An 18579-nucleotide genomic window follows, 5' to 3' on the forward strand; every position below is an offset into this window, starting at 1 on the left:
TCTGAAAGGTGTGCATTATACCTGACATCTACATGAACACTTTACAGTTGGTTTTGTGACTGTAAGCCATTCTCTTCTAATGCTATTGAATTTAGAAACGTGTATAAACGTGTAACTTGAGAAACGGTCCCTTAATTTAACATCAAGCCAACTTTATCCCAGTTTCAAACACAGAACTTTCCAGCTTAGTTTTTAAAATTCAGATAAGAAAAAACAGGGTTTTTTTTTTTTTACCTGTAAGCTTTTATCCATTTATCAGTTTGTCTTGTTTCACTTTCTGAGGTATTTTTTTTTCTGTCTTTCTTTTCTTTTTTTCTCGCTCAGGAGATTGATAAAAACCTAAAGGTCCATCATTCTCATTAAATCTATTCTTAAATGTATTCTTCTTTTTAAAGTAATACTTGTTTATACTACAGTCTGATATAATGATGATGAAATATATAAATATAATGTATAATCAGATAAATGGTTGAATTTGTTGTAGTTTATCCGCGTATATGAAGCCTCTACTCGGTTTACACTTCCGGAAACTAACGGCTGTAACTATTACCTAGAAACCGACAAGCCCCGCCCACTGGTCTTTGTCATTCTGGACTAGAAAATAAATAAATAAATAAATAAATAAGATAAACAAATAACAATGATAATGATTTGAATTATTTTCCTTTCAACTTTCAGGCTGCATTTAAAGTTGAGTCTAGGTTTGTTACACAAGCCATTTTGCAATATTTTAACAGTGTGTGTGTGTGTGTGTGTGTGTGTGTGTGTGTTTAGCTCGTCCCCACTTGCTTTCTAAAAAAATAAATTTTATGAAAAAAGTAGAAAATGCAAACAGCTCATGATAATCTCTCTCTCTCTCTCTCTCTCTCTCTCTCTCACTCTCTCTCTCTCTCACACACACACACACACACACACACACACACACACACTGCGTATTCCATTAATCTAACATTCTCCCCTAAATCCTGATGCTACCTGGTGTATTTAATGGGGTCTGAGAGGTTAATGTTTCTGAGAAATAAGACAGGGCAAACAAATAAGATAATGATTATGGAAAATAATAAAAGATTAACGTTGCATTATGGAGTTAGCAAATTGTCTTAATTGATTTGGAATAGGAAATTTAAGTCTATAACACTGCACTCAGAGTCCACGATGCAATTGGTCGATATTTCACAGCTTGCGGCCAATATATCACACATTCGAGTGGTCGAGAGAGAATGGCATTTTATCATAAAAATACAATGCATGTCGTACAATGAATTGATATTAAAATTGATTTATGGGGTTTTGTTCAGATAGCTACAATATTTCATTTCCACTTGACAAACTTCCCTTCTATGTACAGTACAGTGTTGGTATATCTTGACAACCCACCTTTACCACAAGAAAACCTTTTTGACAGACATCATCATTTGAATTAAAAACAAAACTCTCAGATGGTGAATTTGATCAAGTTGTTGGTTACGTGGCAGTGTGAATGAACATAAGCTTAATAGAGTACCAGCTGTCAAATGATCTTCAACGTACATACTTCATCGCTGATCCTGTAGAGATAAGGAGGATGAGATGGACTGATGAAAAAGATCAATTTGAATTCTAATAAAAAATGACATTTAATCACACCCAGGGATGTGTTTCAGCTGTGTTTTCCTCAGTCAATTTGTAAATTGACTAAGTAGGAATCAGTCTTCAAACAGGAAAAAGAAACTATTTGAATCACTGGCAAAAATCCATTCCAGAATTTTTAAGCCTTGGATTAAAAATCATTAACAAAAACTGTACTAGATAAAACATTTAGGAAAAACCTAGTATTAAAGCAAAGCTCAAAATATATGCCTCTTTTCCAGACTTTTGTAATGTTGGTGCACTTTGCCACGCATATGGTAATGTAAAAAAAAAAAAACAACAACAAAGCTTTAATGCATAGCCATTACATGGTGAAGGGGTTACCTAAGAACAAAGGTATATAGTAAGTAAAACAACAGTAGAGGTCTTATTAAAAGTTTTTATAGAATAAGATGTGATTAATGTGTATTTCGTCCGCGTATCGGCACTACGGTGAACTGGCCTGTGTAATTGGGTGAAACATATTCACATAAACGTCACCAGGAGCTTCATGCTCTAATTTGGGCCACTCTCACTCAATATGTTATGGGCGTGTTTAAAGTGTTTAAAGTGTACATTTGTTAAAGTGACGGTTTAAAGTACATCAATCTTTTAAAATATGTTTGAATCTTTTCTGCAGTTATCAGTAATTTATGTAAATCAAAATGAATCACAAACAAGCAATTTAATAGTCATTTTATAGCCTTTAAAAACAAAAAAACACAAGTGAATCAGCAGGAGAGATGTTTTCAAACACTCAGATCAACACTTTATTATTAAATATTTTCTTAAATTTTAGTGAAAATAAATGCCTTTCCGATCTGATATGTGATGGGAAAAGGGAGATGAGCGAGTTCAGCAAATGACGGATTTGAACTCGGGTCAAACGTGTTAAAGGCTACTTTCAGGCGCCTCAGTCCATACGGCCTACAGTACTGTACACGTTAAGTGGAGAGCGTCTTTTTTAATCTTGTGTGGCCCAACCAGACATAGCCGCCCATTTTCGGCAATGTAAAAAAAAAAAAGGAAAAATAAAATAAAAAATGTATTCCCCTCGCTTGGGCCCCAAGTGCGCACGGGCCCTTTTTTTTGGGTCTGGGCATACTCCCTCCACATTGTTTTAAAGCCACCAAAACATCTTTCTAGTAATGCATATTTTAGACTAACAATGGGTGTAGAATCTATAGGAATAAGGTTATTTTTGGTCAAGGTATACCGGTCTCATAATTTGTGTTAGAGACTGATCTAATATGACTTACTTAAATCGACTTACGTAATTGAATGGTTGAGACGGTTTGGTGCGATCCCTTGTGTTGCGCGTCACCTCTTGTAATGATCTGGGAGTATTTCCCCTGGAGACCAGGAGAGGGGTATGACCGTGTCCTGCACTGTGTGTGAGTCTGCAGCAAGTGTGTGAGTGAGCATCCGAACTGTAACCATGATAATGGTCAATATCATTAATAAAAACCAACGTAAAAGGTTTAAACAGTAAACTGGGTCGTGTGTGGATCACTCCCCCTGGTCCGAGTGCCCACCCAGGAACATGTTTAAGATGTGATGGAATCGAACCATTGATGAAAAAAAGAAATCAAAAAGAAAATATATTGGCTGATATATCGATTTGCTTGGGGGGGGGGGGGCTAATGAATCTAATGGTACTCTTGTGTCCTCCCTCAGTCCAAAGACATGCGTTGTCGGCTGATTGGCATTTCCTAATTGTCCGTAGTGTGTAAGTGTGCCCTACGATGGGTCGCACCACATCCAGGGTGTCCCCTGTCTTCTGCCCCTAGTCTCCAGGCTCCACACGTCCCTGTGTAGGATAAGCGGTATAGTAAATGGACGGATGGACGGATGGATAAAGTAGCTTTAAAAGGAAAGTGAGGTCACTGTATTTAGCACTAACATGTTGGTGCACTAATGATTTATTTTATTCAGTACACAGGAAAGGAAGTAATGTTTGGTTGAATGTAAAGTTTTATTTGTTATTTGAATTTCATACCCACTCTTAATCAACTTATACCTTCTTGTCTGCTAAGACATTTCAATAATCGGCGCTTTGGCGACAATTCCAGACGACGACGTTCTAGTTTGCCTGATGTAGCCCAAGTTATCACTTTATGTGTTTAACTAGTTTATGGCTGAACCTATGTTACCAGTTGTTGGGGGTTTTTTGTCAAATCTATCTTCCCAAATATGCATGAAAGACATGTTTTGGAAAGAGGTTAGGTTATGCTAACCTGGGAAGAAATAGTTATATACAGATAATGATCTGCAGTGTAAGAGATAATGACCAAAGAAGCATCCTGATATCAGAAAATAACAGCCATGGAAGTGAGAAAGAACAATAAGTGTGCCATTTCCTTGGCAGTGTGTACTTCCTCCTGACTGAATGATTTATTTCGCTAACCATGCTTATATCTGTTCTTGTTGATTTTAATGACTTTTTCGATTTCTCCAATTCTCCATTTGTTCCAAGGCAGTAATGTTTCATCATGTGTGCAGATCGTCACACCCGATAACCAGTTCCTGCTGAATGCCTCAGGGGACGGCTCGCTTCTCATCTGGAGGATCACTGACCAGGAGCAGCATGTTGATCATGGTGAAAGAAGCAGACTATACTGAGTAGTACCAAGGCTTATCTGGAGAAAAAGGACATGCAACGAACTATACATTCATTGAAACTGATGGAATGATCTATATAGTAGTAACTTTCGCAGTGGTGCCTTGTCACCTCAGAGCTCCAGGATCCCTGGTTCAGTAATGAGGTCAGGTGACCATCTGTGTGCAGTCTTGCATGTTCTCTCCGTGGGTTTCCTTGGGATTTCCTCTACGTAGGCCATCTCAACATTTTATAGTAACACAGTTGAATGATAAGTTTCATCCTAAACCTTTGCTTGGATGTCAAATTTTTCTGTGTTTACCCATCCAGGATCAGAGTACACTAGAGGTAGCGAACCAGGAGGACAAGCTAAAGGAGAATCACCTGGTGTGCAAGACAAAGATTAACAAAGTCAGGCAGAATTTCCTCCATGAGATTGAGGCTTTGAAAAACCAAATCCAGGTTTGATCATGAGATCTCAGTTCTGATCATTTATCTGTGAGGCCTCATTAGTTAAACTAAGACAGTAGATAATGGTTATTTTATGATATATTAGTTGATATAAAAGATTAGCTGTGTCACAGGCAGTGTGAAAATATTCAGATAAGCTCTGTCATGTACTGTGCTTAGTTTTGGTATGAGGAGTGTGTTGACATTGAGAAACTCAGTGAGATGTACTGTAGAATTTTGACTTGATGTGTGTTGGTGTACATAATACATAATGAGTAGTGTAAGAGTATAGCATGTATTGTGTGATTTTAGACAGCCATATAATTCAGTTTCATGTGAGGATTTGAACGTATTCTTGAGTAACAGGTATCAAATGAGGACAAAGAATTATTACATGTTGATTAATAATTCAATACAAATGGTATATATCTCACTGTAGGTTCTGAAAACTGAGAAGGAGGAACAGGATGTCTTTCGCCACCAGACGCTGACTTTGATAACGGAGAAATATGACAGAGAGCTGAAGGATGAAAGTAAGTACACTCACTATATGCAAACTTTCTCTCTTTATGCTTCACTGTACAGAATGGCTTTTTATACTTTAACACAGAGTTTGGGTTTCAAGGTTCAGTGAATCATTGGTCCTGAGCTCAAATGAAATGTATTTATTTATTTATTTGTTTGTTTATTTCTTCATTTATTGAATGTATTTCCTCAGCCTAAAATACTTTTGCCTCTGTCTATCTAATGAGCCTCAGACGTGGGTTTTTGTCGAATTTTCTTGATTGCTCTTTGTACTAAAATTGTTAATTCACTGCAATAGTAGGCATTTTTAAAAGCATGGCTAATTTTGATACAGGACCAGGTCCACGAGATCGATAATGTAAAGAAGGAAGTGCAGGGCCTGTAGGACCAACATAAGAAACCAAAGAAGTGAGCTAGTACTATTATTATTATTATTATTATTATTATTATTATTATTAATGACTGTCTGATCAGAGGATGTTTTTATTTTAGCTCCAGGCTGAGGTAGGAGGTGGTCAACATCAAGAACAACGAAACTGTTCATGACATGAATCAGAAGCTGAAAGTAAAGGAAAAAGAGCTGTGCACAGAGAGGGAGAGGGTTTGTTTCACCAAAATATGCTTTGTTTATAATTAATAAAAATTTCATGCATAATTTCTGAGGTCAGAGCTCAACTCGCCACACGCTAACTATAAGTGGATATGTGGAAAACAAGGCTGACAAATGAGGAATTGTCTCTAATAATGTCATGTCACAGCAATCCAGCGACTACATTTCCCATCCTGCACTGCGGCCTACGAACATGGAGTACACTTCCCAGAACACTCACATTCATTCTAATCACACACACCTGCATCAAATTCATAGCACTCACAACCACAGTATAAAGAGACTGTTTGAACACACTGACTTTGCGAAGTATTGAGTGTTATCACCGTACCAGTGTTTGTACCCTGTTCGTCATTTTGCTTCATGGTCATTGATCTTGGTTCTGGCTCTCAATTCTTGCCTTGCCTCATTTTTTCCTGTTTGTTGACTCCGTTAAGTCACTCTGGATATAAGGGACGCATTTCCAAAACTTGGGATTACACCAGATCTAAAAGACATGTCAAGTCCTTTGTTGGATCTCAACGGACTGCAGAATTTAAAGCTGAATGAAGTAGAATAGAAAGTGATGTATAAATGTTTTGTGAAGGTTTTTAATAAAGGAACACTGAATGGGAGGGTTGATACAGTGTGGGGGAATAAACCCTCAAACTTTCAGGGTTGAAAGAGGAAATGAAGCCAGTGTGGAGTGTACTGTATAAACCACCATTTACAAAACAATCTGGTAATTTACAATGGAGAACATTATATGGGGCTGTGGATGGTAATGCATTTGTTTCAGTCATTAATCCAAACACTGATGATAAATGTGTGTTTTGTGGATCTAGAGAAACTATTTTTCATTGTTTTTTGGAGTGTGTAAGACACTTTTTAATTTGTTAGATTTGTTGTGTGGTAAAATCAGGGGAAAGTTTACACCAGATGTTTTTATTGTTACGGTAGGGTACAATCAGAAGCAAAAGATTAAATGGCAGCTGCTCAATTTTCTGTTTGGACAGGTGTAACGGGTATGGAAAATAGAATAGAATTATACAAAAAGGAGATGTGTACCTGGTGTGACTGTTTGTGTGAGTGCTTTTCCTTTTAATTGTCGTGATGTCATTGGTTTGTGTAATTTCTTGTTTTGGCTCCACTTCCCTTTCGTGTTATGGTTGAATGGGAGAGGTAGGATTTTATTTAGCTCTGATTAATCTAATTTCATCTTTATTTAAATCATCACTTATATACTTGTGTACTCATGTTAATTTGTGTGTATATTGCTATTTTATTTATCTGTGATTATTTTTGTTGTTTTACCCTTCTTTTGAGTGATTTTTTTTGTGTGTTTTGTTTCAACGTGCCCCCCCCTCCTCCCCCCCTTCGTGTTATGGTTGAATGGGAGAGGAGAGAGAGAGGAGAGAGAGATTAAATGAAGTCGACCCACTTGCCGTCCGCCTGTGTCTTTGACTAAAATAAAACACACAATGCAGACTAGAACCAGTTACACAGGCAAAGCTCGTAATTTATAAAAACAAGGAAGAACAGAACATAGAAAATAGGTGTGGTCAAGAGATTACATCTTTATTTAAATCATGTGTCAAGTCAAGAATTGCTGTGGAGTTTAAGTATTATACAGCAAAGAAAGATATAGAAACTTTTAAACTACAGTGGTGTTACAAATCTATTTTGTGTATAGTGGTAGAGTATTTTATATTAATGTAGCTTACTTGTCTAAACTTACTGGTCTGAGCACAACAGTAACAATCACCATAATCTAGAAGCCAGGCATGACCAGACAGAATTCATAAATCAATAAATATTCAGACAAAAAGTCACACACACACAAAAGACAATTGCAGTAATTTACATTTGTTTACATTAAAGTAGTAATTGAGCCAAAAAATGAAATTTGCACCATTTCCTGCTTAGTGCAAAAGTAGTCAGTCAGTAAGGAGATATTTTGCTTAGCTAGTTTCACACTGAAGCTACGAGGCTAATTTAGCTAGCAAGTAAAGAAGCCTCATTGTCACCATTTTAAAAGCATGTAAACTGCATGCCGAAATCACCCAGTACGCACTCACCTTAAATCGTGCTCTGTATGACAAACAAGCATGTTTTTCATAGGCTTTCTATACATGTAATGTTAGCAGCATTTTCTGACTAGCTTGGTTGGTGATCATCTACAAGGACTTCATTGTATACAGCGTGGCAGTGAGCAAACATTGAAGTAAATATGTGAAATTAGTAAAACTCTTTCCAGTTCTTATAATTAAAAAAAAGTTTAACATTGAGAGCCTTCCTTGAAGGTCCAACAGTGGCTCAGAATGGATTTATGCTACAGTTTATATACAGTATATGCTTTACATATGTTTGTAGAGACTTACAGTAGCATTTTTTAAAAAACATATTTAAATAAACATGGTAAAAAAAAAAAAAGCTAGGATCATTAATGAAAGAGGCCAGGAAAGGCTGACACAAGAAAGGCTGACACAGCACACAAGACTCGGTTGCAGTTATATAACTGAGAAAGAGTCACTGAATACACAGGTGACTGCAAAACATATGCTACAGACAGAAAGGGTATCGATAAACTGTTGCTATGTGTATACATAGACAGCTTACTGACAAAATAGCTCTTTAAGCTTCCTCCACCCACAAAGACGCCCCAGTGCCTGGCTCACCTCCTTATTTCTCATGGCATATGCCAGTGGGTTGATACATGGTGGAACCAACACTAGTATTATCATATAGATCTGATTGTCCACATCCCTGCCACACATAGTGATCAATTTAATTGTGCTTGGAAACAACTGAAGCAAAAAGATGACAAAGTAGAAAAAGATGGTACATCTGGCACGGGCATTGTCCTGCTGGAATGGTTGCTGCATCTTCCGGGCTTCCTGATACATACGGCCGTGGGAGAACAAGAACACGAGGAGGCAGAGGAAAAGCACAGCTCCGACAAATATTTTATTGAACGTCTCAAAATATTTTGACTGCTCGAGCTGGGCTTGCACAACTTCTGGCTCACACACAAACCCTGCAATGATGCGACCAAAGTTTGCACCGCCCATCAGCACCAGGACAGTAGACATTCCAGCACCTGTTAAAGCCAGCAACCAGAGGAGAATCATAAAAGAGTACATTCGAATGTTAGTCATGATGCCCAGGTAGTGAATGCCATGGCACGTGTACACAAAGCGCTCCAAAGCCATGGAAGTGACAGTCAGAAGTGAATTAATGAGAGATACTGAAACTGTGAAGTACTGAGCTATGCATCTGAAGCTGAAGCTCAGAGTTACACGGTACAGCAAGCAGTAAAGTGCTGGAGGACCGATGGTCAGAGTTAGCAGCAAATGACTCACAATCAGATTCTTCAGCAGCATGCAACGTGGATTCCAGGAAAGAGCTTCTGCGTGTTCCAGTCCCAGGAGCAGATAAATGTTAACAACCATGGAAAAAGAGAAGAGCATCAGAATTGTAAGTATTGAGATGTTCAGCAACACCTCATTGTAAACAATGCTCCAAAAGAGACAGGATGTCACTTCAGAGCCCCACTGAACTGAAATGTGTGTCTCATTGAAAGATTGTGATGAAAAATTAGTGCAGTCCACTTGTTCCTTCTGTGAAGAATTCATGTTTTTGCTCTAGCTCAAGTTGGGAGAGAAATTAAATGAACCCGGGCTGCTGGAGACTGAAATACCATCTATTAACAGCAAAGTACTGCATGGCATGCAAGACCCAGGTCTTTTGATTCTTCAGTTGCTGTGACCCAAATGTGACGTGATCATCTCCTAGCAACTAGTCTCCACTGTGTGGAGAGGGGAGGGATTAGGACCTGTTCATTTTCTTACTTATTATTGAAATGGCTTTAGTGTTTACAAGTATATCGTTAAGGGTATTGTTTGTATATATTGTTAATAGTGTTATTAACATAACACTATTCATGTTAAATCTTGAGCATGTATAGTGTCCTTTAATTATTTAATATTAGAACACATCATTAAGTCCTGTTTTTTGTTGGTGATAGGCAGTCATGGCATGTGCTAATGAGTGTATTGGTATTTCCTGGTGAAAGATACTTACTAAAGCTATAACAGATGTGTACAACCCCAGCGACCAGGAATGGTACAGACCCTGTTTTCTGAGAGGGTGATATTGCAGGCCTTTATAATGATATGAATGTGGGTTGCTGTTCTTAAGATCTTGCTACAGAATGCATTATACACAGTATCTCACAAAAGTGAGTACACCCCTCACATTTTTGTACATATTTGATTATATCTTTTCATGTGACAACACTGAAGAGATGACACTTTGCTACAATGTAAAGTAGTGAGTGTACAGCTTGTGTAACAGTGTAAATTTACTGTCCCCTCAAAATGACTCAAACCTAATGACTAAACCGCTGGCAACAAAAGTGAGTACACCCCTAAGTGAAAATGTCCAAATTGGGCCCAATTAGCCATTTTCCCTCCCTGGTGTCATGTGACTTGTTAGTATTACAAGGTCTCAGGTATGAATGGGGAGCAGGTGTGTTAAATTTGGTGTCATCGCTCTCACTCTCCCTCATACTGGTCACTGGAAGTTCAACATGGCACCTCATGGCAAAGAACTCTCTGAAGACCTGAAAAAAGAATTGTTGCTCTACATAAAGATGGCCTAGGCTATAAGAAGATTGCCAAGACCCTGACTCTGAGCTGCAGCACGGTGGCCAAGACCATACAGCGGTTTAACAGGACAGGTTCCACTCAGAACAGGCCTCGCCATGGTCGACCAAAGAAGTTGAATGCACGTGCTCAGCGTCATATCCAGAGGTTGTCTTTGGGAAATAGACGTATGAGTGCTGCCAGCATTGCTGCAGAGGTTGAAGGGGTGGGGGGTCAGCCTGTCAGTGCTCAGACCATACACTGCACACTGCATCAAATTGGTCTGCATGGCTGTCGTCCCAGAAGGAAGCCTCTTTCAAAGATGATGCACAAGAATGATGAGACCAAGATAAACTTATTTGGTTCACATGGTGTCAAGCGTGTGTGCGGCAACCAGGTGAGGAGTACAAAGACAAGTGTGTCTTTCCTATAGTCAAGCATGGTGCTGGGAGTGTCATGGTCTGGGGCTGCATGAGTGCTGCCGGCACTGGGCAGCTACAGTTCATTGAGGGAAGCATGAATGCCAACATGTACTGTGACATACTGAAGCAGAGCATGATCCCCTCCCTTCGGAGACTGGGCCGCAGGGCAGTATTCCAGCATGATAACGACCCCAAACACACCTCCAAGACGACCACTGCCTTGCTAAAGAAGCTGAGGGTGAAGGTGATGGACTAAACCTTATTGAGCACCTGTGGGGCATCCTCAAACGGAAGGTGGAGGAGCACAAGGTCTCTAACATCCACCAGCTCCGTGATGTCGTCATGGAGGAGTGGAAGAGGACTCCACTGGCAACCTGTGAAGCTCTGGTGAACTCCATGCCCAAAAGGGTTCAGACTCCATACTCCTGAGAGGCACAGGGCAGTGGTCTGGTATAAATATCAGACCATGTAAAAATAAAATATATTTATATAAATATATTTACTGTACTCATTAATTGCCAGTTTTTATGCTTAACTTGTCTTCTGTGTATATAGATTGAATGAGCAACAAAATATGAACCATGCAATTAGATGTCTTGATGCTGGCTATTTATTGAAGATCTGGAACTATTTTATTGATGTGCTTTCCCAGGACAGAGCACATTAGACACATTAGTCATTGACAGTTTTTTTGAGTAAATGACCAGTCATGTATAAGAACTCAGTAACGAACGTAGCGGACTTTTGCCTATATAATTAGTGTGGCAAAAGATGCCCTGGGTTCTCTTACCCTATTCAACTTCAATGTCTATGGTTGTAATTCCCCTTGTATGTGTTTCAATGTCATAAACTGTCACTAACTAGATGAATGTTTTTTAAGTGGTATACTTGTGTAAGCTTGTTAACTGAGGTAATACTAAGTGTAGTCAAACACCTTTTCTAATGCGTACACTCTATTCTATATTAAATGAATATAAATCTTAATCTGACACATCAACCCTCCACACCCGTATAGCAATAAAGAATTCCCAACAACCAGGTAAAGTTTAGGTATATGTATTAAAACAATTCTTTGCATGTATATCAACTTAGAAATAAAACGTATTCAAAACTTTAACTTAATGTTATACCTTTTTCTGAGGTTTTTAAATCAATACCATTACCAAAACGACAGGTTACATATAACCCCATGTACATGCATAAAACAAGCAGTTTTCAGTTATACCCTTTAACCTATGGGCCCAAAACAATAGCCTACCTAAGCCGGCACACCAGAATTTCTATAAACCCCACACACACACCACTGTTCCTGATGCAGGCCTGAATCGTAGCTTGGGGGCGTTGAGGCCTTAAAACTGTATTGGCCACAAAACCAAACAAATCCACTCATGAGGTTGATGGAGATGTCCATGCCCAGAGAGGGTCCATGCACCGTCACTGCAGCCCTGCTCACGCGCTCTCGGTGTGTGCAGTTGCTCATGCGCCGCTGTAGTTCGCGTATCAGTTCAAACAGCAAGCTGTCTTCCTCCAGTTAGTCTCGCAGTCTTGTTCCTCAGAGGCAACTCATTGGCTGTCGAAGCCAGTTAGCATAACACAGTCCCAGCTACCGAGTTGCTAACTTTTCAGGCAATACTATTAGCTGAGCTATTCCGACAAATTCGTTTTGAAAACGTCTCTGTGATACCGACTTCTTCCGCATGCAAAGTAGTGAATAGGTTATCGGTCTGACAACCATTAAGTGATACTTAAGCACGAAAAGTAGCATTAATCACTTACAGTTCTCCAGCGTGATCTTCTCCGTGCCTCGCCTGCAGCCGAAAGAGAGCGTGACTTTTCCTTACGCAGGACTTGCCTAATTCCATGACCTCTCACCTTTCGCATTGATTGGCTAACATTTTAACCTAGAAACAAATAATTTTATATCTTTCATATTTTCTATCATTTTCGTAGAACAAAGTAGCAATCTTTTCTACATGCATTTGTACATACAATTATTTAACATGGAAATACAGAATTCCAAAAATACAGTGTCTGTGTATTTAAATTCGTACAAAACAAAAGGAAACTTAACCGTGTATTTTCTACAGGGTTACATGAATACATACTGTATAAAAATGATAAAGACATATTTGTTAATGGTGGGTTGTGATTCCTACCACTGTAACAAAATTAAATTTGCAAACCTCATTGCTATTCTTCACAAACCCCACTATGAGAACCACTTTCTTACGAGTACATATGGGTGTTTTTCTTTTTGGTATATTTAGAAAAATGGCAGTACACGTGCAGTGTAATTTAACAAACTGCTTCCATGGAAACCTGCTTTCAACATTTGTTTGAATCCCTGCATTACAGGAACACTCCGCTGTGCTGCTTTATGTAGTCAAGTGTACTATGCGAGGTGGTCAGCTATCAGGATGAATGGAAAAGGAAAAAAAGAGAACGCCATGAGGCATTTCTGCAGCTATTGGTGAATTGAGCTAAATAATCTGACTCACTGAAAAGAAGCAGTTAAGCGGTATAAACATAACCTGTCTATCTCTACTTGATGTACTGTATGTACAATTTGTTCTTTATTTAACCAAATTTAGATACTACATTATTCATAGCAAGAAATATTTTATAATAAAACCAAGCCATGTTAAATCTGAAAATGTTATTCACGCTAAGATTTGTCTAAGTATACTTCATTTCATGATAGAATAAGTTGAAGAGATAATATGTACATTTGCTTTTCATCTCAGAATGAAAACAAGAATGATTTTTTTTTTACAGCTGTTATAACATACATGTAGTATAAAACAGATAATTAGACATTATATAAACATGTTTTATTCTCCTTCAACACTTTTAAATGATTTCAACAGGACAAATAGAGCATGAAGAGAAATCCAGGTGAAATGACATGGATTATTCGTCAGGGTTTTAGCAAAACTTCTTATATCCCGGATCGTCCTCTCGGGTTTCACGGTCACTTGTCAGCGGAGACCCAGTTGAAGGTTCATCCGTCACGTGATGTGACAAGGTGATATCAGCCCCCACGCGCGCGCCATGTGTCCAAAAAGGGTGCGCCGAGGGTTTGAACGTGTAGCATAGGACCAGCCGGGAATCAGCACTAACTTGCTCTTAGGCCCGGGTTTGTGTGAGAAGAGGCGATTCGATGATGATGACGACGATGGTGACGATGAAACAAACGGAGACGCAGTACAACAACGGTTACGTGCAGGAAGAGTACATGCTGCCGGAGGATGAGTGGGACCGGGACCTGCTGCTCGACCCCGCCTGGGAGAAACAACAGCGCAAAGTGTGTGAGATCCCACAATCCTGCCCTGTGTGTGTGTCTGTGTGTGTGTGTGAGAGAGAGAGACAGAGTATGTGTGAGAGTGTGTGAGTGTGTCTGTGTGTGAGATCCCACAATCCTGCCCTGTGTGTGAGTGTGTGAGAGAGTGAGTGAGTGAGTGTGTGAGTGTGTGTGTGTTTGTGTGTGAGAGAGTGAGTGTGTGAGTGTGTGTGTTTGTGTGTGTGAGAGAGAGAGAGTGAGTGTGTGAGTGTGTGAGTGTGTGTGTGAGATTGTGCCCTGTGATGGGTTTGCACTCCGTCCAGGGCATCCCCTGTCTTGTGCCCCGAGTTTCCTGGGATAGACTCCAGGCTCTCTGCGACCCTGTGCAGGATAAGTGTTACGGAAAATAGAATTCAATGGAACAACTGATCTGTTTCAGTGATTTACTGTAGGGCCTTGCTTAGGGCTTTATGCAGTGACTCAATGCTGGGATTTATGAACTTATGTCCTTCCAATCAGTAGCACAACAAATTAACCACTGAGCCATCACTGCTTAGAAATAATGTCCACTTTGTTTTTTTGCATGCACAAAGTTTGACAAGAAGTAAGTTCTCCTACAAAACATAGCCTAATCATTAGCAAATGGAGCCAACTGGCTCAAGTAAACAAAAAGATTGTTTTCAGTCTCAGTCTTCACTTGCTTTTATTCAGAATCAGTCTCAGCTAAATATACATAATCACATCAGGCAGCAGTATAATTGAAATGTGGTATGCTGCCTACATCGTGCAAATTGTGTGTGTGTGTGTGTCTGTGTCTATCTAACAATCTAACTAGCTTAATAGCAAGCAGCTTTCCCACTGTGCCATCCTGGCAATGTGCACACTGCAAAGACTGTCAGCAGTTATATGATGTCCTGGAGATCAGAATGAACACAACGGCAACTAAATTTAACCTTAGGGTATAGGATCTGGGGAACAGCCATCTCCACAGGGTGTCACCTTCCCTTAGGCATGATAGTCATAATGTGTGTGTGTGTGTGTGCACGTGCATTAAGTGGATAGACTGTAATAAAATGTAACACCTGTTTGCTCTTTGTACCTGCCAAGTTAAGTGACTCTGAAAGACAAAAAAACAAAGAACACCCCATAAATTAGGCTTGTCTATGCTTTAACATGACCATATTTATTTTAGTGAAATGTCATTACATTACGGCATTTGGCAAAAGCCCTTATCCAGAGCAACTTACACTAATCTCATTTGTACAATTGAGGGTTAAGGGCCTTGCTCAAGGGCTCAACAGTGGCAGCTTGGCAGTGCTGGGATTTCAACTCACAACCTTCCGATCGAAAGTCCAACGCCTTAACCACTGAGCTACCACTTCCCTTTGTGTCATGGGGATAGAGATGTTAGCAGTGACCTATCAGTCCATGTGGACTTAATCCAAATATTAGAGCAGTTTAGGTCACATAGATCGGTTTCCGAGAAGCCGTACATTGTTCTTCATGTTCATATAACATGATTTATAAAAATACATTGTAAATGATCTTCTCTGTCTCTCTCTCTCTGTCGCTCTGTCTCTCTCCCTGTATCCCTGTATCTCTCTCTCTCTCTCTCTCTGTCTCTCTGGATTGTGGGTAGTGGGAGGAGTCGAGAGTTTTACGAGCACGCTTTTGAGAGTTTGTTTACTTTAAATCAATTTCTTCATTCTTTTTTAAGATTCACGGAAAAAATATTAATCTTAGACATAAAACTTCTTTGAGCGCCGACTTCGGTCGGAAAACTTTGACAAATGGGGTCAAGCGGAGATTTCTCATGCTTCGGTCGGTGGGTCAAATATCAAGTCAGCTTCTAGGATGAATAAAGCTGTTATTGTTTTTCTCGCCGAAGTTCAGATGGTAGATGACCTGGTTAAATCCGGACTCACAATTAACGACACGTTTGTGTTAATACTGCCGTTATCGAGTCCATCAAAGAAAATAGTGCTATCAAACGTTCCTCCATTCATCAAGAATGAAACCATTCAAGGTGTTCTTGAAAGATATGGTAAATTAACAGCGCCTATAAAAATGATTCCACTCGGTCTGAAAAATCCGGATATCAAGCACGTTATGTCGTTTCGGCGATATACGTACATGATACTGAATCAACAACAAGATCCGCTCAATTTGGCTGTAAAGCTAACTAATGAAGGCAAATATTATACAATCTTTATTAGTTCGGATCATATGCGGTGTTTTTTGTGCGGAGAACTAGGCCACGTCAGACAAACATGCCCAAAAAACAAACAGACAAACCGTCTAATCTGCAAACAACTGAGCGACATGTCGGACAAAATAACCATCTCGTTCCAGATGTTAAAACAGCACCTAAAGGAAATACCGATGCAGGAGATGTAGAAAATCATGATAATGAGGAGGGTGTAAGTCAGGCAAGTAGTGGAGAAACATCGACTCTGACAGTAAACGAACATGATAAACCATCAGGAAAAGAACAGACACAAATTGAAAGTAATAAAGCAGATGGTGAAAGTGAAGCAGCTGAAGATAGCTGTACTCAGATGTGCACCATGAGTTCAGAGTATGCTCATTCTGAAAATGACTCTGAGATGTTGATCTAGAGAGCATAGAGAGTTTTTCTGATGTGGATGATGCTGAAAGAACAGAGTCTCTCAGCACTAGACTGTACACAATAAAGCAAATTAATGACTTTCTAGATGAAACTAAAGGAGCTCGGAAACCACAAACTGAGACCTTTTTCCCTGATTTAAAGCGCTTTTTGGTGTCGTGTAAAACTGCAATGAACAAAGCAACTGACGAAGAACTTAGCATACAGAAGCGTTATCGCCTCAGGAAAATAATAACAAAGGCAAAAGTCATGATTAACCGTAAGGTGAAGAATGTTTGAATATTGTGTTGTAATGAAGAGAAAAGATAATGGGACCTGTGTTGCGATGTCATTCGTCATTTATTCAGTAGTCAGCATCATGGCATCCTTAAACTTTGGACCTTTGAACGTTAATGGATGTCGTGGTGCTGAAAAATGATTTGCTTTGTTAGATTTTTTTTAGTTGGAAAAAATCAAGTGTAGTTTTTCTGCAAGAAACACACACAGATATGGACAATCAAGTGCAATGGCTAAGTGAGTGGAAGGGTAAAGCCTTTCTTAGCCATGGTTCAAACGTGAGTGCCGGAGTAGCAGTTATTATTTCAGCGGATTTACAAATTCAAGACAGTAGAGCTGAAGAAATTATACCTGGCAGAATGCAAATTATAGAATTTACACTTTATGAGTTACTGCTCTCTCTTATTAATATTTATGCTCCAAATGATGGGGTAGAAAGAGCTTCTTTTTTAAAAAAATTAAAAGACGTTATTTCAAAAGTTTCGCAGAATAGAATAATAATTTTAGCTGGTGATTTTAATTGTACCCTCGATTACACTATGGATCGGAATCATGTTGAACCTCATCCAAATTCGTCTGAGACTCTCAAAACCGTTGTTCAGTATCATGGTCTTGTAGATGTATGGAGAGAAGCTTTCCCTAGCAGTAAACAATATACGTGGGTGAAAATTAATTCTAATACAGTTTCTGGTGCACGAGTCGATAGATTTTATGTTCAGATGAACAACAGAGGAAGATTTTCCAATAGTAATATTTCGCCAATACCATTTTCGGATCATCGCTATATTGCAGTAACTATGACTATAACACAGAGTAACTCTTATTATAAGATTTGGCATTTTAATAATAGATTATTGCAAGATAAATTTTTCGTACAATTAGTCACTCAATTTTGGGGAGAGTGGAGAGAGGGAAAATCACAGTATAATACTTTAAGCCAGTGGTGGGATATTGGAAAAGTACAGATCAGGCTCTTGTGCCAACAATACACAATGAGTCACCTGACTGAACTAAAAGAAAAGGTCAAGTTTTTAGAACAGCAGATTCTGAAGCTAAGCAGCTCCATCAGTGACGGTGAAGAGACGGAAACTGCAAAAATGCTTGAAGAGTACATCATGATTTTGAAAAATTTGTATGAAGAAAGAAGTCGTAGTACATCCATACCCGGAAGATATCTTCAGTTAAACAGCATGGATTCCTCAACAACTTTCTTTTTTTCATTGGAAAAGAACATAAGAGAAAAAAGAAAATGAATTATCTTTGTAATAATATTATTATTGTTAAATGGGAAAGAAATAACGGAAAAGAAAGAAATTTTTTCACAAACTCTATCTTTTTATGAAGAATTATATACTGTAGAACCTGTGACCTTGGAGCAATTAATCAGCTTCCAGATGGACTGCCGCATCTTGGAAAAGAAGATAAAGCTGAGCTGGAGAATCCTCTGTCCTTTCAAGAGTTAACGGAAGCTGTCCAGCAGCAATCCTCAGGAAAATCACCAGGATTGGATGGTTTGACTTCTGAATTTTATAAAGCCTTCTGGTCCCCTATTGGACAG

The 18579-nt window shown here is 39.0% G+C and overlaps 1 protein-coding gene across 1 annotated transcript; it reads right to left on the reverse strand.

Moving 5' to 3' along the window:
- Positions 1 to 8386: 8386 nt before the first annotated feature.
- On the reverse strand, positions 8387 to 9223 carry LOC128616574 (olfactory receptor 14I1). Its single transcript, XM_053639180.1, has one exon. It carries the CDS (start codon positions 9221 to 9223, stop codon positions 8387 to 8389), a length of 837 nt encoding a protein of 278 aa, XP_053495155.1.
- Between the last annotated feature and the right edge of the window lie 9356 nt (positions 9224 to 18579).

The sequence above is a fragment of the Ictalurus furcatus genome, chromosome 13 (assembly GCF_023375685.1).
Source record: "Ictalurus furcatus strain D&B chromosome 13, Billie_1.0, whole genome shotgun sequence".
Taxonomy (NCBI): domain Eukaryota; kingdom Metazoa; phylum Chordata; class Actinopteri; order Siluriformes; family Ictaluridae; genus Ictalurus; species Ictalurus furcatus.